The sequence below is a fragment of the Drosophila montana genome, unplaced genomic scaffold, assembly GCF_035044405.1.
Source record: "Drosophila montana isolate Dmon_TW-CO22-7 unplaced genomic scaffold, ASM3504440v1 contig_3325_1, whole genome shotgun sequence".
Classification (NCBI taxonomy): Eukaryota; Metazoa; Arthropoda; class Insecta; order Diptera; family Drosophilidae; genus Drosophila; species Drosophila montana.
The window spans coordinates 612,753-634,011 of NW_026998209.1; the positions used below are offsets into that span (position 1 = coordinate 612,753).

Consider the following 21,259-nt stretch of genomic DNA (forward strand, 5'->3'; position numbering starts at 1 on the left):
TTCTTATTCTTATTCTTATTCTTATTCTTATTCTTATTCTTATTCTTATTCTTATTCTTATTCTTATTCTTATTCTTATTCTTATTCTTATTCTTATTCTTATTCTTATTCTTATTCTTATTCTTATTCTTATTCTTATTCTTATTCTTATTCTTATTCTTATTCTTATTCTTATTCTTATTCTTATTCTTATTCTTATTCTTATTCTTATTCTTATTCTTATTCTTATTCTTATTCTTATTCTTATTCTTATTCTTATTCTTATTCTTATTCTTATTCTTATTCTTATTCTTATTCTTATTCTTATTCTTATTCTTATTCTTATTCTTATTCTTATTCTTATTCTTATTCTTATTCTTATTCTTATTCTTATTCTTATTCTTATTCTTATTCTTATTCTTATTCTTATTCTTATTCTTATTCTTATTCTTATTCTTATTCTTATTCTTATTCTAATTCTTATTCTTATTCTTATTCTTATTCTTATTCTTATTCTTATTCTTATTCTTATTCTTATTCTTATTCTTATTCTTATTCTTATTCTTATTCTTATTCTTATTCTTATTCTTATTCTTATTATTCACTTTTAGTCAAGACAAGACTTGTCATTTAGCAGTGTTTACTGTACGAGCAGGCATTTAGGTTTTGCGTGTGTAGACAAGTGTATGTGTGTGCGTGTGTGCGTTGGCCAGGTGATGTGATTTATTGCATTGTGGTAACTTTTAGGTATCGCTCTGCTCTGGTGTGTGCGTGTGGTTAGGTGTTTGTGTGTGTGGTGCGTTGTGCGTGGTGCGCTCTTTTTCGCTTAAGAGACAAACCGCTAATTTGTTATCATTTATCACCATGCTGAGACGCGTGTGTGTGCGTGTGTGTGCTGATGTGTGTGTATAAACAATTTGTAAATGTGTTACATTTAAACCCTAAAGTAAAGTCTGTTCGGTTGGCCCCTCTCGGCTCCACCTTCGGGGAGTCCGTGCGTTTGCCTGATTTTGTCATTGTGATAAATACTTTGACGTCAACGTAACATGCGAGATTTAAACGTGCGTGAATGTGTGTGTGTATTTGTGCACATGTTAGCTTAAATAATGAAAAGGGACCAAGGATTTGGTCCAGCCGCTGAATAATGACAGCGGAGCGTACGGCTAAAGAGATAAACATTTTTTATGAATCGTATTTCATTTGTGACTTACAATACAAACAAAAATGAAAAGAAACCAGCTATATTCGGCATGCCGAAGTTTAAATACCCTATGGCTTAGAAGAGACTATGTAAAACAACTTTTGCGTCGACGAATTGCATTTACAGAGCTTTATGGTTGAGTAGAGCGATGTTGATTAGATTAGTTGGTCAAGATATCTTGGGCACAAAAGGTTTTCTATGCACGAGCTTACTTAACGAGCGATTGCGAAAACTGAGGTGGTTGCAAAAACCGAGGGAAAATTTTCTGTTGGCCACGAGACCTATTTCCTATTTCCTATGCTAACCATTAAAATTAAAGTTAATCGAATAGTTCTGTGTTCAAAGCAAGGATTTCATTTTACTTTATTTATTTTTTGAAAAATTCAGAAATTGTGGTCTGTACTTTCTTACAATTTATACTTTTCTGAACAGCTGTTTCTACAATGTTAAGAAATCGGGTGTTGCAATTATCGAGGAGTTGCGTGTAACGAGGGTTGCGTTGAGCGAGGTCGTACTGAAGTCCGTTTCCTTTATGCTTTACAAAGTACATGACATAATTCGAACCCCCTGAGCAAGAGTATTAAAACACATAAACAATAAGAGCCCTCTCATACACGCCTACTCCTTATCAGGCAGCCCCCAAGGCAAACCCTTGCTTATCTGTAGAAGCTTGGGCAAATTAAATTTTAAATTTAAACGCATGAAGATTGAAATTGAAGCGAAGCTGGTATTTAGCTCAAAAGAACCAGTAGTCGAATATACATGTAAATGCGGAACCAGGCTAGTTCGTGAGCTGGCTCGTCGGCTAGCTCGTCGCCTAGTTCGTCAGCTAGTTCGTCAGCTAGTTCTTCGAATAGTTCGTCGGCTAGTTCGTCGAAAAGTTCGTCGAATAGTTCGTCGAATAGTTCATCAGCTAGTTCGTTAGCTAGCTCGTCGGCTAGTTCGTCAGCTAGTTCGTCGGCTAGTTCGTCAGCTAGTTCGTCGAATAGTTCGTCGGCTAGTTCGTCAGCTAGTTTGTCGAATAGTTCGTCGAATAGTTCGTCAGCTAGTTCGTTAGCTAGCTAGTCGGCTAGCTAAGAGAAGAGTGTTCCCTGACTTTTGTTTTAAATAACTACACACAAATAAAACTTTAGCTTTTCTCGTAAGATCAAATTTTCATTCGAATATAAGTAAATCCTTTATAAATAGAAAACATAAAAATATATATATTCCCGAACAATATTTTATACAATAGAAGCCACAAGAACTCGCAATTTCAAAATTGTCCTACAAAAATATGTCAAGGAACTCGCTGCTGGCCCTAACCGCCGGCACAGCCGGTGCACTGCTCCTCGGCTATTGTATATATTACGATCGAAAGCGTCGCTCCGATCCCAATTACAAGAAGAAGGTGCACGAGCGTCGCCAAAAGACAAACCCGTTGCCGTTCGTCTGCGATTACCGAGGCGAGTCGACAAGCGACGATACATTTGAGCTCAACGATCATGAGGTTGTGCAGCATTATTTCCAGAATGAGATCAAAATGGCTGAGGATCTATTTAGGCAGGCCAAATTGGATGCGGGCCTGGTGCATCTGGCCAATGCCATAATGGTCTGTGCCCAGCCAGTGGCCCTTCTGGAGGCCATGAAAGTGGCATTGCCCGATCGCATCTTCAACCTGCTGCTGACAAAGCTACCTGATCTGCAGTTGCCCAATCCCCTTGGCGAGACCACGGGCGTAGATCTCGCGCTCGACTGACGCTCGATCAATCTCCAACTTTTGATTTTTGTAGTTAGTTAGAAAAAACGATGAAAAGCCCAGCCAAAAACACAAACCAACCAAAAAACAAACAAATTTGCTTGTACAGCGTTTCCGGCAAAAAACAAAAATCGGCATTTTTGTTATAGCTATTTTCTTTGGTCCAACCTCTCCCCCCCCAAAGCTAGAAATGGGCGTCGATCGAACAATCGATGCAAACTCAAGCTCACACTTTGACTTTCTGCGATTAGTTGCAATAAATAGTAAAGAACCGCAAACAAATTTTGCTGTATGGCGATTTAGGACACTTCATTTTTATTTACCTGGGAGAATTCGTGGCCTTACGGTTTACTCTGTCATTTGCGAGCAGAAAGTACACGAAACTCATGAACAGTGTTGAGTAAGGGTAAAAGGACGCAGTAGAAACCATTTGGCGAACTGCAGTCAGCTTCGAGTATGTCGACGTTTAAATACCCTAGCAAACACTCAACATTATTGCCTACTTCAATAAGCAAAGGCACATATAGTGTCTATATGACATGTAATTTGTCTAGGGATCGATATTCTTTTGTTTAATATCTAGGTACACAGGTTTTTATTTACTAAATATATTAATTTTCTTATTAGTAGAATGATATATTTCCGTTCTTATTATAGTCAACGAGATCAGACGCACGTCTCCTCACTTCAGGGGCTCGAACCCCACTCTCATTCCTAATATCGCATGCTCCTGTACCAACCCTTCTGTTACAAAACAGACGTCTAACATTTTATCGGCCGCTACAGGCCCTCATCGATATCTCTCTCTGGCAGAGATGTTAGCTCTAATATATATATTAGTTCTCTGTTTTTTTTTTAGTTCTCTGTCTATAAACAAATTGCTTAGAAAATAAACTAAGTTACAGTAAAACCTAACAGGATAGTTTGAGCTCCAATGAGTTCAAACAACATATATTACATTCAAGTTTATTTATTTGGGCTTAATTTATGACGTTGTGTGAAAGATCCATTTGTAATCTTTTTAAGCGTCATGTGTCCCTACTATTTTCTAAGAGATCAAGATCTAAGTTACGTTTATGATTGTGTGACCTATTTATATAGCTCACAGCACATGTATTTATTTAATTTCTAACAGAGTGCATGCTTAGGTCTTTATGAATACTCTTGTTGCTCATATACCAAGGAGCACCTGTAATAGTTCAAAGGGTCTTAGACGTGAAAATGGGTATATGACTGGACAAGAAGTGTGCTATCCTTGTGGCACTTCAGCGTTGATTGCTCTACATTTATAGCAGAAAATATCTGCAGAAACAAACAAGCTGTTCGTGTAACATCCAATTCTAGAGGTAAAAAATGGATCTAGTGAAAGGTAAAGGCTGCTACAAGCTGAGAATTCGAATGACTGATCTAGGGTCTGCATGCTTATATAGTACAGACTAAATGAGCATAATAAGGATGAGATCCCTTTGTCCCACTTACTAAAAGAACTCCATCGTGAACAGGAATAAAGTCCTTTCGGTTAAAATATGTTGGCCTTGCCTTAAACATCAATTGGGCAACCAAGGCAAAACCGAATTCCCTCAGTATTCATTTAGTTTTCGTTTCGTAAACACAGACAATAAGAGTGAAAGGACAGAATAAATAATACGAAAAGTATAACAAAAACTAGTCACAAGAAAAATTTTATAATTTTAGGATTTAATTTCATAATTAATTTCATTTCTTTTTCTTTTCTCATTTTTTTTTTTTTATTTTTTTTTTGGGCTTTTGGTTTATTTTGTTGTTTTTGACAACTTGAGTTGCTTCCAAATTGATTTTGTTAAACATGTCGAGCAAATCCTTGCTGGCATTTACCGTAGGTACTGCGAGTGCATTTATCCTGGGCTTTTGCATCTATTTCGATCAGAAGCGTCGCTCCGATCCCGACTACAAAAAGAAGGTGCACGCTCGCCGGCAGCGTGAGCACGACAAGTTCAAATATCGTATGTCAAGTGGCGATGATATGGATCCAAATAGCTCCATGGTGGATGCCAATGGTCACACAAGTCTGGAGCGTTGTTTTCTCAGTGAGATCAATATGGGGGAGCAGCTGATTAGCCAGGGCAACATGTCAGAGGGTCTCAGCCATTTGGCCAATGCGATCATGATGTGCGCCCAACCGATGCCAGTGCTCCAGACACTGAAGGAATCCTTGCCGGAGCGAGTTTTCATGCCATTGATCATGAAACTGCAGGAGCTGCAGAGCAATGGCAGCAATAGCATGTCCAGTTCGAACAAGGACAACTCAACCAGCTCACCCGACTTTTCCTAAAGAAAAAAATAACAGAAATGATTCTTGAGCAAAAGAAAAGAATAGAAAACATCAACGGCAACAACTACCATGAGCAACATGACCAGAAAACAAACCGCAACTCACCATACTTTTCTATATATATATATATATATATAGATGTGAACTTAACCCAAATCGTCAAGTGTTCTTCTCCCTTCTTTCGACTCGAATCCTATTTCCAAGCAACACAAATAAAAACGGATTAACCTAAAACCTAAGTTCAAAACAGTATAGCTTTTTTTAAGACTGCTGTACTTTAGTTTTTTTTCCCTGTGTAAGAACAAGAGCTCTCAATGATTTCAAACATTGCGACTAATCGACTACAAATGTAAATTGCTCCTGAAATCGTAGTTGTAAAGCTTGATATAGAAATATATCGCATGTCCGCATGATAGATGTTATTTCAACTGCACCGACTTTTCGAGCCTCTTTTTTATACCCTTGTAGAGAGTATTATAATTTTGATATGAAATGTGTAACGCAAACCCAAACCATGAACAAAAAGCCCAACTTCGTAAAAATCGGTTGAGTTTTGACCGAGCTATGAGATTGGGAAGTTTTGACCCATGTCTGTATTGGATTTTTGAGGATACAATATTAACATTAATTTGGACCAAACCATGAACATAAAGCCCAACTTCGTGAAAATCGGTTGAGTTTTGACCGAGTCTGAGCTGTTCACAACTAGCTTTGAGATGCTCTGATCCTGATGCCATTAGCATATGAGTGTGTGTGTGTGTGTGTGTTGTTAACTACCAGGAGCCCTTGTTGCTTCTGTCTCAACGCTTGATACGCAATGCCACCTGAGAACTACGCTTTCTAGGGAACGAACTTTGCATGGGGTCACACGTAATTGAACTTCGCAACCTCAATACCTGCTATAATATGCATATCCCATACTATATTTATACAATATATACTCCATATACATAGATATTTAATGATGATACCGGTACTACATTACTCATGAGCTGTTTTTCACCCTTTTATTGCAGGTAAATGTCTCAAAGTAACCTCCAACTAAAAAGTGAACCAGTTCAACTCTGTTCATCTTGGGGATCTGAGACTTTGTAATCGGCTTGGGCACATTCAGTGCGAACATCTTAAAGTGAAGGTATTTTTAGTTGGAACTTTAATGAAATTTCGCACGCCAAAAAGTTGTGAATGAGTGTGTTTACTTATGTGTGGGCGTGGCAGTTTGCCATTTTATGCTGTAAGCTCAAATGAGCATATGCATATTTTATAAGACCTTTTTTCAGCGGTTTTTTTTTGTATTTTCTTGTTTTTGTTTTTATTCGTGCTCTCAAGTTATGTTAAAATTTTTACTACTTCTCCGTTTGGCCGCTGGCACATAAAAAAAAAACTTAAGAATCTGAAAATATTGTTGGTAGCAGCAAAGAAGCAGAAGCAGAAGAAGAAGCAAGAAAACACAAAGAGAGCAGAGGAAATATGCGCCACAAAAAAATTGTGATGTTGCCATAACGAAATTTTGCTGCCGCCATTTCCGTTTTGGAATTTCCTTTTCTTACCGTAATTTGTCGGTGATTCATTTGCTCTGTTTCGCATTTATTTTTCCCCTTCATTTGCCTTTTGCATAGTTTTGCCTGTCCCTGTCCCTACCCCGGCCCGTGCTGCTGCTCCCCCTTGCCAACAGCAAATGCCAGCTGCAGCTTTTCATGGTGTGCTTCCTCTTCGTGGTTTTTGGCTAGTGGCGCCTCTCTATTAAATGCTTTTTGCCACTATTTTTGACCCTCCCCCCCCCTCAACAACTTGTCATAGCCCCTAGGGCAGCATTATGAACAAACACTGGAAGAACTTTTCCTTTTGACACATCGCAGCTGCGATACCCTCTCGTTTATTGGCTTGATTCATAGTTTGTCCCACAAGGTGTTAACTTATATTAAGATAATGTTTTGTTCAGTCTTGTTTGAACCGGTTCATGCACTTGCAACCTAGAATTTGACAGACTAACATATATATACATGTCCACATTTATACCAATATAATAAAGCATAACACGAATCAAGTTGCAGTATTTGTATTCAAACGATTATGAACCACTTAACCGCCTTTGAACTGGTTCACAGTCACAAGTCCTCGTTTCTTTGATAACTGATAAAGCTCCATTAGTACTAAGTATCCTATAAACCAAGTACCAGCATCATGGCTAAAATACTTTTTTATCTATAGCTGTGAACCACTTTCGAACCTGTTAACAAGCTTTAGCCATAGTCTAACGTGAAGAAGTTTAGTGTCCTTTTACCCAAGCAAGAGCATCATGGTTTAAATACTTTTCGAGCTATGGCTATAAACCTTTTTCGAACCGGTTTCAAGGCCATAGTCTTAATCTTTGATAATTGACGAAGCTCTATTGAGACAAATTATTCTAAACACTAAGATCCACCATTATGGCTCAAATAGTCTTTGAGCTGTGGCTATACACCAAGTTCGAACCGGTTCACAAACTTAAGAGTCTTATTCTCTCATCCCACAAACCACATTTCCCGGAGCTATCAAGCTGAATCACTTTCCAACCGGTTCACCGACCTGAATCATAGTCAATGCAATTTACCTGCACCCTGTGCCAGATATCCTTGAGCTCTTTCGCACTTTGCACCACACTTTCGCTGGCAGTTTGGTGCAAACATTCGAATTTTTTTTTTATTCATTTTCATAGTGCACACAAATTTCGCGTGCTTTTAATTTTGTTGTTAAAATTTGTTTCCTTTTATTTAAGTACGTTTTTTGTGTTATTATTTTTTTTTTTTTTTAGTTCTCTTGTAACTCGCATGCAACGATTCAGGCGTGAAACAAGCGTTGACAACAAGTGCAAACGCCATGTTTAGGTGGGCAGCGTGTGTGTGTGTGTGTGAGGCAAATGGCATAAAAACGTAGCGTTTGAGTGATACAAGTGTAAATTTGTTGAAGTGCTCGAATGGGACAAAACACAAAAAATGTACTTGACAAAAAAACAAGAAAGATAACAAAAGAGCTCCACTGGCTAATACCCTATAAAAAGAAAAAGAAAGAGTAATTTATTGTAGTAGTTATGCTGTATAAAGCGATATAACATCAATTACAGCCACGCGCCACTCTGGCCCCCTTCGTCAAGCATACCTATTTTTCCTATATGCATTACTAGGTATTTAGCTGTCGTTCAAGTTGCAGCTGCAACGTTTTTAATTGGGTGAACAGGAGCCGGATTATGCCGCTTTCATAATCCTCTGCTGATTACAGGGTATTACAAAACGTGAAGAGTAACAATTGCGCAGCACTAGTACACCTAATGTGTGTGTGTGTGTGTGTGTGTGTGCGCGCAGTGCACGTGTGAGCGGACGTTGAGTGCAACTCATGTATTTATGAAGTGTCAACAGCTTCGTCATGATACAAGGGACCTTAAGCTATCTGCCCGCACACACAGCTCTACAGCTCATTCATGTATGTGTGTTGTGTGTGTGTGGATGTTTGCCTGCTGTACAGCTTTTGTCGCTTTTTATATTTGATTTTTTTGTGGCTGGTCAACAGCATTGTGCGGTTTTGCCGCTTGAGGGTAACTTAGCAGTTATTTTTTCTCACATTTAACTCGCACTTCGCTTGCCTTTAATTCCCAGCTGCAGGTAATTAGATGGTCGATTGCAGGGTATCTGCTGAAAGGGTATTTTTCTTTGTCAGAAAGGAGAAATAAGAAAATATTTGAATATTTGCAAAACGAGTTAGTAGAAGGCGAGAGCTTGGAGGCCGTTCAACTAGAGGACTAGAAATGTGTGCAAGGCTTGCAGCGGAGTTATTTAAAAATTAAAGTAAACATGGAGGATGTTTGCGCATAAACAGCTAAAAGGAAATAGTGAAAAGTGACTAAACTAAGTGAATAAATAAGCGAAATTATTAAAAACCTACGATAAATGTCAAAGTGATAACAATAGTCTAAATAAGTTGAACATGGAGGACATGAACGAGAAGTTCTTCACGCAGCGAATGCGAGCAGCTGTAAATACAAATAATATAAAAAAAAAGTACACAAATTTTCAATGCAAAAGGCGATTGCAATAATGTGACCATGGAGGTCAGCTAAATGCAGAATAAACTAAGCAAATTTATTGAAAACTAATCATAAATAGAAAAAAGCAAGAGATAGTCTAACTAAGGTGAACATGGAGGACTGCGAGTAGCAGCAAATAAAAATAATAAAAAATATTTATATATAGATATAAAGTGTGAGCAATGGAATATAACGAAAAATGTCACGATGGAGGTTAAGTGGACATGGAAGCTGAAGTGTGGCCTCATGAGTGAGACGCCAAGGGGCTTATTAGCCGCCTTGACCCACTCAAAAGCAGGCACTGCATCTGCCACAGTGCGCAAGGACTTGTAGTTATTTCACTTGGAATTTGTTGCTGTTGCTGCTTCGCTTAGGCAGGGCATCTTCTAGTCGAATGCACAACTGCAACCACTCAAACACAAACTTGTTTTTTTTGTTTTATTTCTTTGGCGTGTTACAACTCAATTTGAAAGCAAGCCAAAGGGGAGGGTTTGAGCAAAAAAAAAATGGAAATAAAAAATGTAAAAAGCCAGGCAAGACAACAAGACATGGAAACAAGTCAAATGGTGGCAGATGCAAGTACATGAACAAAATGGTCGACAGTCAGACGAAATTGTGTTTCTATGTCAGGCATAAATTTCAGCTTCTCTCTGGTTATGATGATGATGATGATGAAGACGAACGCGACTGCGATGGGGACTCAGTTGGAGACGACTGTCACGATAGTTGTTGTTGCACTTAATGAATGCCGCCCGAGGGCTGAGTTAGCGCCCCAGACGCTTATATCATTTTCTTGTTAGTGCAAATAAATTATACGGAAATAATTTCATTTAGTTTGTGCAACCAAAAAGTACACAGATGAAAAGTGTTACGAATGCACACCAAAATCTGTTGGCCAAATGGGAAACGTTGCGTCTGCGTCAAGTGATCTCTCAATTCGCACACAAACACACACACACACACACACACAGCCCGACAGCATTTAATTTCAAATGTAGCTAAAAGTGTCTAATTGCTGCTTGAAAGCACCCACAAAATGCTGAAAGCAAATGCACTTAACGCAGTTGAATGCGAATGTTAAATGTGGCATCGTCAAGGTTGCAAGTCGCAAGACGTCGAACGTATTGCCAGGCAGCGTGCCTTTGGATTTGATTTGCGTTTTACCTTGGCTCTCGTTTAAATAAAGTCAGCCCTGAGAGGTGCTCGGCTAAGTGAAGGAGACGGCTTGTTTAGTGTGATAAACCCTATTTTAATCTGATTGCACGGCTTGACTTAACTTATTTAATACTTTGCTTCTCACTTTGAATAACTGTTTACTTGTTGCTTGAGCAATAGCTTTCTAGTTCTAGCCGCTCTCTTCGACTGCTTAAGATTATTTTCTCTAATTTCTTGGCTTGCTTCTCTGAATCTCGCTCAGCTTCTGGCTTAACTTCTCAATTTTGCTTCTTTTTGTTGCTTACTTAATATGTTTGCACGGCTTGTCTTAACTTATTTAATACTTTGCTTCTCACTTTGAATAACTGTTTACTTGTTGCTTGAACAAATTCTTTCTAATTCTAGCGGCTCTTTTCGACTGCCTTATTTCTTGCTCTTCTCTTATTTCTTGCTTTGCTTTTTGATTCTTGCTTAACTTCTGGCTTGTCGGTTCAACTTTGCTTCTTGTTTAGATGCTTACTCTTTCTACTATGTATCTATCTAATTTTCTAGTTGAATTTGCTCTACCTAAGGCTTCCATTTTCTTAATGTCTTTCCCTTTTTTATTTTTTAGCGACTCTAATTTTCTCAACATTTGTTTATTATTCAGCTTCTCGCTTAGAACCGTATTTCTCTCATAAATTTGATCGTGCAGGTCAGTTATTTTATTACATTTTTGGCATTTACTTCACGGTCTGTCATTAGACTCTTCTTTAAGTTTTATTTCACTTTTCTTTTATCGCTTCTCTCTTTCATTTTGTATTAAAAACCTAACTATTTAGCTTTTATTTTTCGCATTTATTAGTTTCTTTTTTCCGGTTTTGCCCTTTGCTTTGCCTTTATTTTCGTAGCTCAAGTTGCTTCTCTCCTTTGACTTACTGCGCTTCCCTTCACTTTACCAACTTCTCTTGTTGCTTCTCGCTGTGCCCTTTGTGAGTTGTGAGTTTCTTCTGGTTTTGCTGCCTTGCGCTTTGTTATTCATTTTAATTTACAATGCCTTTTTTAGCTTTACTTCTCACTTTGCTTCTCTCTCTCTCTCTCTCTCTCTCTGCTGACGATTGAACACCTTGCGGAACGGTCTACAAGCGAGAGCTCCAAACTACTGCATAGAGGCAAATCTCTTGTTCTGTTGCATTTTCCCAGCTGAAGAAAGCCCATTTGAATTTTCCTCTTCAGCGACTTTTCAAACACTTGGCACTCACACAATGCAAACTTTTTACAGTTTTCGTTTTTTGTTTTGCTTTGCTTTGTTTTTTGTCGTGTGTTTTTTTTATTCGTGTTTGGCCTTTTATTTTTTTTTTTTTTTTTTTCAGTGTTCCTTGAAATTCAATAAAATCAACCGAAATTGGTAGTCAATAGTTGGAATATAGTGGTCCAGTCTGTCTAGCCGGAATGGGGCCAAAAAAACCGCACGCGTTGCCTTAAATTGTTTTCCGACAAATTCCGTGGCGAGTTGCGGGGGACTCTAGGAGGCATCGGGAAGATACACTAAACAATGGAGAATAACTGCGGGGAATGTAAGTGGAAGAGTGTTGAAACACATTTTACAACTCAGCTGAAGTGCTTAATTACACACACACAAACACACACATAGCCACAAGGGGCGGGAGGGGGCGTTAACAATGCCGAACAATGGGCCAAATGGCCAAAAAGAGAGCGGCAAATAAATTCGTGTGCGGTGGTACGTGTTGTATTGTAATACCAGAAAACTACAAAATCAAAACCACGATAACAACAAGAACAACAACAACAAGAAAAAAAAACAACAGCAGCAACAACAACAACTGCAACTGGCAACCACCAACTGCTCCAAATGAAGACCTGGCCCCCACTCATATAGCCTCCACCCACAGCTGTTTAGGTGGCCATTAGTCTTAATGACTTAGCAGCAGCAGCGAAGGAGCAAGAGAGAGAGAGAGCAAGAGAGAGAGGAAGGGAGAGAAAGATAGAGACAGCGAAAGCCAAATAAATAGCCCAGGCTTGAATGAGCTGTAGAAGCTTCAAAGAAAACTCTAAAAGAAAGTATTTAGCTTTAAAATAGTGTGTGCGTGTGTGTGTGTGTGTGTGTGGGCGTGTTGTTGTGGGAAGGAAGGGGGGCGGGGGACATGGTCGTTTCAGGCTGCACACACTTTGTGTGAGCGTGTTTGTTTTTCTATTTTGATTGCCCGTTTAGTGTTGTTATGCAACACTGTCTAATCAAGCAATCAGGTTTATGCGCTGCACAATAGCATGATTAGCCAGACTGAACAGAACTAAACAAATACGCTGTAAATATAAATTATTTTTATATTATTATTTAGATACTATGAAGCATAATGAAAGGTATTTGAGGGCCTTTGGTGTTCGAAAGTGTTCTGATGGGGAGATCTAGAGTATGGAAGCGTTTTTAAAGGAGAGAACTGAGAACTGTTCTCTAAAAGATTGACGATCTAGGTTTTGTTCGTTGCTAAAACTTTTCCTTAACCTCTAAATTTCTTCGAGTAACTTAGCCAGGCCCGGTCGCCTAGCTATTTTAGAATTTTTGAAAAAGTATTAGACTCCTGATTTTTGATTATGTCATTAATAATAATTACCGATACTTTAATTTTACCAAAGTATATCCTTTTCGAGCCATATTTAAATAACTTGCCAGAGCAAGCAAAAGTTTTTTGTAATTACATATATATTATTTTGTCACGCATAAACATGGTAGATAAAATCTCACGTTCGCTCTTCATATTTGGTTTTTTTCTCAGTGCATTTTTTGCAACGTTGCGTATTATAAACAATTAAAACTTTACGCGCCTTGCCAGAAACTTTACGTTTTAATTCCACTTTTCATAAGAAAGGTAATTTTTTAATGAGCAGCCCGAGCGTCCCCGCCATCATCATCATCATCATCATCATCAGCAGCAGCAGCAGCAGCAGCATCATCATTATGATGTTGATTACGTGCAGGGAAACTGGAGCCAGAGCTCCTGCTAGCTTTATCATGGCTGCTGTCCGCTCTTGGTCTCGCCTTCCGTTCGGGCGATGCATCCTGCTGCGCGCTGCCGCCTTTTTTGTTTACGACAATGAAGCGCACGCCAACATCCTGCGCTTCGCCTGTTTGTCTGCTTGTGCCAGCCAACTGCCAACTGCCACGCCCAGCTGCGACTGGCCCAGCTCAGTCTTAGCCTTCTGCTGCACCTAACCCATTTAAATACCCTGTAATCATAAAATGTGCTAACAAGAGTATTCCAATAATGATGCCTACAAGCTCGTGTAGTCTGTGTACTGTTCATATTCAGTTTCAAAAGTATACCCTGTGCAACAAAATAAACGCTAAAAAAATTCCAACGTAGAGCAGCATGCACCTAATGTGCAGGCTCCAATTTGATACACCCAGTATATAGATCACATGCTTAGTTTTATTTTAAAATCTCAATTTAAATCGAACTATAGTAATAAAAACTTTTTACAGGAACAAGTATAAAACCTTCTCGATTTAGGTACAATAGTTCTTAGATGAGGTACTGCATTCAAGTCTTGTGTTTAGAATTGAAGATTAAAATTTTAACACAAAAGTTCTTAGATAAAGAATTCCATTAACGTCTTGTACTGAAAGTCTTGGGGTTAAATTTAAGCACAATATTTCTTTAATTAAGGATTTAATTGAAGACTTTTAGTTCAAATTTTAGTTTAATATTTTAGCACAATATATCTTAGATTCGAAGTTGCGATCAAGTCTTGTAAAATTGAGGCTATATTTCATTGACTTCGTATTGCATTTAAGTCTTGTTTTTGAAAATGTGGGGTAAAATTTAAGCACAACAGTTTTTAGATTAAGCAGTATTTATAGTCTTCCACTTAAAAATTTATGTAAATTTTTAAGAACAATATTTCTAACATTTAAATCTTGTTTTTAAAATTGCAGATTCTTATTTAAGCACAATATTTATTAAAAAAAAAAGTAAAGTTCAACTATTCACTGCTTGATTAAAGAATTAACTGATTATGAATGAGACCATATTTAAGGTACTGTCCATATACTTACAGGATATCTTCTAGTCGAGCTTTTAAGTTGACATTTCATTTTTCTTCGGCTCAGATTCTGTGTTTTCTCATCTGAATTATCAACTGATAATGTTGAGAATATTAAATAGCTATCTGAATGCTACTCTTCATCTACTTACAGGATATCTACCAGTCGAATACTTTAGATATGTTTTCTATTTTCCAAGTATCAGATTCGGCGTTGTCCCGAATCATCAACTGATTATACTCAATTTTATGCTATATGAAAGCTACTCTCCATCTGCTTACAGGATATCTTCCAGTTGATCACTTAAGTCGTTTGTTTTTTTTTTTGGCTTTTCTTTGGCCAGCTCTTTGCTGAGCAAAACATCATTTGCACGCATTCGGTGTAGTTCGTTTAGTAATTTTCATAAATTACCCTTCACACGCGCACAAAGGATGGCGGCGTGGGCAAAGGAGAGGGGCGGAGGACCGCAAGTGGCGCCTGGGGCAGTGGGAAACAGATTTGCAAGGATTGGCGCAAGGACTCACAGGACTTTCACTGGCGCACACTCACAGATACAAATTATCATTATCGGGCGCTCCTTTAACCCAATTCAAGCCAAAACTAATTCGTTTTAAATGATCAACTAATTGCACAGATTTTCGTTTAGCGCACGGAAAATTATTTCACAATTTTCGTGTGTACCCTCTACGCGTTAAATGGGTCAAACGGGATGTTATAACTTATTTAAAGCTTAAGATTAAGTCAAGCGAATTCACTTGACGGAATGACTGGCAGATTGGTTATCAACGCATGGGCCACAGGATAGAATTTGAAGAATTCCACTTGCAACTGTGAAAAATTGGTGGAAATGAGTTCTATGAAACGTGTTTTTTTACTACTCTTTGACTGACTGACTGACTAACTGACTGACTCACAGATTGACTGATTGACTGACACATTTTACACTTTTCGACGAATCCACTTCTCCTAGATGAAAAAACGTGAGCCATATTTTCCAAGGGCGGGATGTGAGTGGAATAGTTATATCTAAATTGGCCATTTTCCGTTTCACGAAAAACAAAAATGAAGCCTTCGTTAAACATCAGGGCCGTTGTCCCCGCCTAGGGGTTTTACCACTCATATGCAAAGATCTTTGTTCAAATTCTTTTGAGGGGTGTCTCACACTTTACGGAAAGTGCTCTCCTCCTTAATGTAAATGGGGGTCAATGAGTTTGTGTGTGATGTTCAATTCAACTTCAATTCCAAGAATCTTAAAAATCTGAAAACTAATCAGATGCGTGGGTAAAACTTTTCGCAAAATTCACGCTTCTCAGATGAGAAATGCGGACCACAGGTTGAATGAACGAAGGTTTTTTTCAGGGATTCAAGCGGAAAACGTTTGCAACATCGATCATAAATTTAACCTTGGTAACGCCGGGAAATACCAGTTAGTATAATATAGCTGTTGACTTAGTTCAAAATTTCTTCTAGCTGTCTCGCGTACTGGGACATGGGCCATACGAGACGAACCCCCATGAAACGGGAGCGCATTCGAGTGCTGCCTGCCGCTTGGTTGCACTTCAAGTGCATTCCAGTTTCTACTGTGTGCAATGCAACAGTTCGCAAAGTGGGTAGCTTTCAGCGAGCGTAAGGGTGGCAAGGGGGTGGTTTGGGGGGTTAGTAGGATTTGCTGTGTGCCTTATGTGCGCGTAGAGTGTGGCAATGCGAATCGCATTTGAATAACGTATTTGCAACAATTCATGCGTTTAATCGATAATCGATAAGAGCCGCAGATAGCTGGTTAAAGGGTTTTTCATTGCCGTTTTATTATTATCCTCTTACATTCAGCTATTCAATTTGTCCTTGCTTCGTGCAGAAATGTTGTACTGCAGTTCCCTTGTTGAACAATTTCACCTGCAAGGGTGGAAAAATCACGGAAGATGGTTGTATGAAGCTTTGTTTGGCCTTGAACTAATTATCTAAGATATTTTTTGAAATTCGTGGGTGAAGTTCTGAGTTCAAACTCATTTCTAAGAATCTTAACGAAAATTAATCGGATACGTGTTTCACACGCTACGAAAAATTCACCATTCTAGGTGAAAAATGCTGGTCAAGAATTGGGTAGATGAGGCTTCGGGCTCAAATTCAGTTTTAAAGATCCGGATGAAAATTCATTTGAGAAGAGTTTTTCACAATTTTCGCAATATCCACTTCCACTGGATGACAATTGAACGGAATTCTTTTGTTAGGCATCAAGCTTCACAGCAAAGGCGGAAGACGTTTATTCCAATATGTCCATTTCTAAACAGGAAATGGCTAGAAAATTGATAACTAAAATTGGTGGCAAAAAACTTGTACCGCGCATTGCCTGAAAATAGTAGAAAATAGAATATATACTATCCATTTGTGCATAGAACGAGTCCTCTTTGTGACAGCGGTAGGCACAATGCATGCAGATAAACAAGAGGCAACAACAACGGCAACAAACAACTGAAGGCAACACTTCAAACAATAATAATAACACAATCAAGTGCCTGTTCGCACACGTTTTTCAAGTGGTGCAAGCACCACCACACACACACTCGTGCAATTGCAATGCATTACGTATACGCCGTGTGTTTGGCTCGTTTTGGAAGGGTCTGGCACTCGCTTTGGTACTCCATGCCGGCCGGTCTTTGCATTCTTTTCACACATGCGTGCCCAAGAAGAACCCCTACGCAGCGGCAGGCCCCTCCAGCTCTGCAGCCGACGCTCACCTGCAGCGTGGCAGCCGTTGCTATTACCGCTACGTCCCCCCCCCCCCCCCTCCCCATCCCCGTCCACCCGCCACCTAGCAACCCGCTTTGTGAGTGAACATTTTAAGCCTTCAAGCTATCATCATCATCATCAGCAACATCATCATCAGCAACTGAAGTAGGGGCCAACATTTTGTAACAATAGCCAGCTCCACGGGTGTGCGTGTGTACTCATGTGTGTGTGTGTGTGTACGTGTGTGTGTGCGTGTGTGTGTGTGTGTGTGTTTGTTTGCTGCCATGTCTGTGTTTGCTTTAGGTAATCATTTCAACGTGCTCGTTCTTGTGTTTCCCATCATATCCTTTTGCCGTCGTCTGGCAGCATCTGTCTCAGCCAGCTGATCACCTGGGGTTGCGGTGAGTGTCGGAGGGTGGGCGGAGGGTGTTGGACGTTCCAGCGGAGGGTGCCGAGTCATCCAGCAAGTCAAGCAGTCAGCAAGCTGTTCTTGCAAACCCGCTCAAGCTTTCTGCTCCTTGTGCAATCTCATAATAAATACGAGTTTGACTAGCTGCACGAGTGCCGCCACCTGACGCATGACGCCCCCACACCAAACCCCCCCGGCTCCCCCTGCCTGCCACACACATACACACTGTCTCCACTCGCCTGCCTGTCCAGAAGAAATGACTGCTGCAGCGACGCAGACCACAAGCCCCCAATAAAGTCAACTGTCACATATCTTAGCGCCGCATCACTTGCCCCCAACCCCGCCCCGCCCCCTGCCCCTGTTCCCCTTTTGTGCCAGCTCTCTCTTTTTTTTTTCTCTCTTTGTCTCTCTCAGATGTTTGTGCCTAATGGACACTCTTAAGCAACATTTTCAATGGGCTTAAAAATATATAAAATTAAAAATGATTAAATTTTAAAATTTATTTAAACAAATCTAAAAAACGAATCATGAAGAAAATGTTGTTTCCCTCAGAAATCAGTTTTGAAATCTCACTAACTAAAATAAATAAAATTCTATGATATTTTTTCCGAAAAAAAATACCAAATGATTTTACATTCCAATATGCGTGGATTTCGATCTAGAGGACTCACCCTGCCCAAAATGTACTCGCTTATTGAAATTGTTTGAATTAGGGTTTAGTTATGTAAGTTTGCAGCTTAATAGGGGCCTTAGCTAGGAACTAGGAACAATTACATTTTTTTGTTGCATTTTTGGCATTATTTGTAAACAAAAATAGTCCCGCTCGGAATCATGCATGGTTTTTTATACACTTGTAGAGTATTATAATTTTGTCATGACTTGCTAAGTGCATAGAAGAAGACATCGCCGACCCCATAAAGTATAAACTATATATTCTAGATGAGCATCAGCAGCCGAGTTGATATAGCCATATCCTCCTTTTCGCCTGTCCTTCTGTCGGTTTCTATGCGAACTCGTCTCTCGGTTTTGAAGCTATCGTCCTGAAATATTGCATCTTTCTGTTTCAGGCAGTATCAAGTGGAACGGCCGGATCGAATTACTATATCATAGCTACCATAAAAAGATCGATCGAGAAGTAGGATTGTGTGGAAACCTTTTTGTTTATTAAGATATCTTGAGCAAACTCCACAATTTTTAGTTAAACTATGCTGCCTACTGGAAGAGTTGATTCCTGTTCTGTTTTTCAAGATGTTCTCATTAAACTCAGCATTGACGAGCTTCACTATGCTCTCATATCTGCCAACTTGTAAGAAAAATGTCTTCAAGGGTATTAAATCGTCGGCGTGCCGAAGATATCCTTACTTACCCGTTTTCGATATTCTTTGTTGTGGCGCCTTTAGCCTCTAGCTGGTAGACATAAACTTCAAGAGCTGTTCATGCGGCAACAACTGACTTTGCTTTTGCGTTCAATCATTTACTCGGTACAAAGAAAAAACCTGCCCAAAAAAATGCAACAACAGCTAAAAGAAGAAGACAAGGCAGTCAACGAAATAACCTTCCGCTTATGTATGCATGGTAGCTGCAATTTATGTGCACCACACACATGTGAAGGGGCACGCATCCTTGACACGTGTGTGTGTGTGTGTGAAAAGTCAAGTTGGAAAATGTTTCGAGCCAACACCTTCTAATAGTTTCTGGGTTTTCTTCATTACTATTTTTTGCTTTTGCTTTTGCTTTAGCCTCTTCTTTCAATGGCAGCCATCGCTGACACCATTTGCAAAGTCAGCTGCCGGTGTGTGTGCCTGTGTGTGTGCGTGTGTGTGTCTGTTTGCTAGTCCTTTTCTGCAAGCATGTTTTGATCCTGAGCCGCTTTTAAATTAAAAGAAAAACGAAGACGAATAAAACTGTGTATAAAATAAACTTTAAGCCTTTGACTGTGGGAGTCGTTATGCATTTTTATGCACGCGCACTTCGCGCATATTTGGCCTTGAGCCAGACACAGGACCAAAGGACTCGCCCCAACTGCAGTGTCAAGCATTTTATGGTAACCCGACTCGCTCGCATAAAATCGAAAGTTTAAACTTCTTAATTGCTTATTAACTGCCAGCTCGGGGGCATTCGGTTCGGCGCTTCGAGCTGCATCAATATCGTTTAATACTCTCTTAGAAAATACTTGGCCAGAAAAGTTCTCTGTTCCTTTAACAAATTGGAGCAAATTCGTCTTATTGCTGGATAAGCTGCTTAACAAAATTTGTTCCTTATTTAAGTATAATATTCGAACCAATTGGAAGCTTTCAATTATATATTTGTGTATGAATTGTATAAGCATCCCTAGACCAATTGTATGTTTTATATATATTTTTTAATTTTTCAAACATTTTTGTCCTCTCTTTGCATAAATTGTCCTGTCTCTTCTTTTGCCAGTCACAGACTATGAAAAACGCGTTCCTGATTAACTTCAGTTTTCGCTGTTTGACTTTTTGAGAACTTTTCGGGGCCTGAAAATAGCCTTCGAATGTGCTTAAATACCAAAGCCCAAGACTAAGCCTCTCTATAAGCGCTACTTTTTTCATTTTGCAGGGAGCCTGGTGAGTTTTCCAAAAAGTGAAATATTCTGGATCAGTATGTACTATACCTAACAAATTGTCTTTAACTCTTATATGCTGGGAGATATGCCCATAAGCAATAATTTCGATATCGATATTTACCGATTTTTCGTGGAAATGCGATAAGTAAACGATGATTTGAAACTCTGGCTCTTATAATTAACGAGATACCTGCAATAACAAAGGCTTTCGATATCGATATTTATCGATTTTCGTGAAAATGCGACAAGTTAACGATAATTTTAAATAATATAGACCTGCGTCAGCTAAATTTGGAGAGTCTAGCATTTATAACTTCCAAGATATATATTTAAAAGCAAGGCTTTCGATATCGATATTTATCGATTTTTGTAGAAATGCGACAAGTAATCGATTATTTTAAACATACCGAACCTGCGTGAGCTAAATTTGAAGTCTCTAGCTCTTTTACTCTGCGGGAGGTTCCCAAAATCAAAGGCTTCTGATATCGATATTTATCGATTTTCATGAAAATGCCACATGTAATCGATTATTTTAAACAAGCTAGATCTGCGTTAGCCAAATTAAAAGTCTCTGGCCCTTACAGATTCTTAAATCGAAGATTTCAGACATACGGACAGACGGTCAGGGAGAGATCTACTAGGCTGTTGATGACCAGGAATAACTCTAAAAGCTTTCAGAGATGCCTGCATCTGGATGTTACGAACATTGTCTCAAAGTTACATATACCCTCCCTAACCATATCCAATGGGTGCAGGGTTTCAACACTGAACTAAAGAAAAATAAGCAGTTAGTCCTATTGCTTTCGGTCTTATCTGAAGCAAGCCATGGATATTCAAACGAAATTGAAAAATACATTTTTTTCAGCTTTCCTTTTTGCAAAAATGCTGGTTTAAATAATAAACGCTTTGGTCTGAAGTTTTGATCAAAGGTTTAATTAAGGAATTTTTTTTTTATATTTAACTTAACTGGGCTGACACTCAAATAAAGAACAATTTGCAACGTTGCAACAATTTGCCTTTAATGAGCAGCTGCGGCAGCCCCAAAGTATG

At 39.0% G+C, this 21,259-nt stretch overlaps 3 protein-coding genes across 3 annotated transcripts in view; all 3 read left to right on the forward strand.

Annotated features, from left to right (window-relative positions):
- Ten-a (tenascin accessory) overlaps positions 1 to 21,259 on the forward strand; it is a 301,282-nt gene that overhangs the window by 72,794 nt on the left and 207,229 nt on the right. The gene's annotated exons all lie outside the window — the stretch shown is intronic.
- LOC135434443 (mitochondrial import receptor subunit TOM20 homolog) lies at positions 2,310 to 3,200 on the forward strand. Its single transcript, XM_064691040.1, has one exon. It carries the CDS (start codon positions 2,457 to 2,459, stop codon positions 2,916 to 2,918), a length of 462 nt encoding a protein of 153 aa, XP_064547110.1. The 5' UTR covers positions 2,310 to 2,456; the 3' UTR covers positions 2,919 to 3,200.
- Positions 4,744 to 5,229, forward strand: LOC135434464 (mitochondrial import receptor subunit TOM20 homolog B-like). The gene has a single exon (XM_064691062.1). The coding sequence runs from the start codon at positions 4,744 to 4,746 to the stop codon at positions 5,227 to 5,229; it is 486 nt and encodes a 161-aa protein (XP_064547132.1).

Coding starts and splice junctions, on each gene's coding strand:
- LOC135434443 (XM_064691040.1), top strand. CDS start 2,457: ATGTCAAGGAACTCGCTGCTGGCCCTAACCGCCGGCACAGCCGGTGCA.
- LOC135434464 (XM_064691062.1), top strand. CDS start 4,744: ATGTCGAGCAAATCCTTGCTGGCATTTACCGTAGGTACTGCGAGTGCA.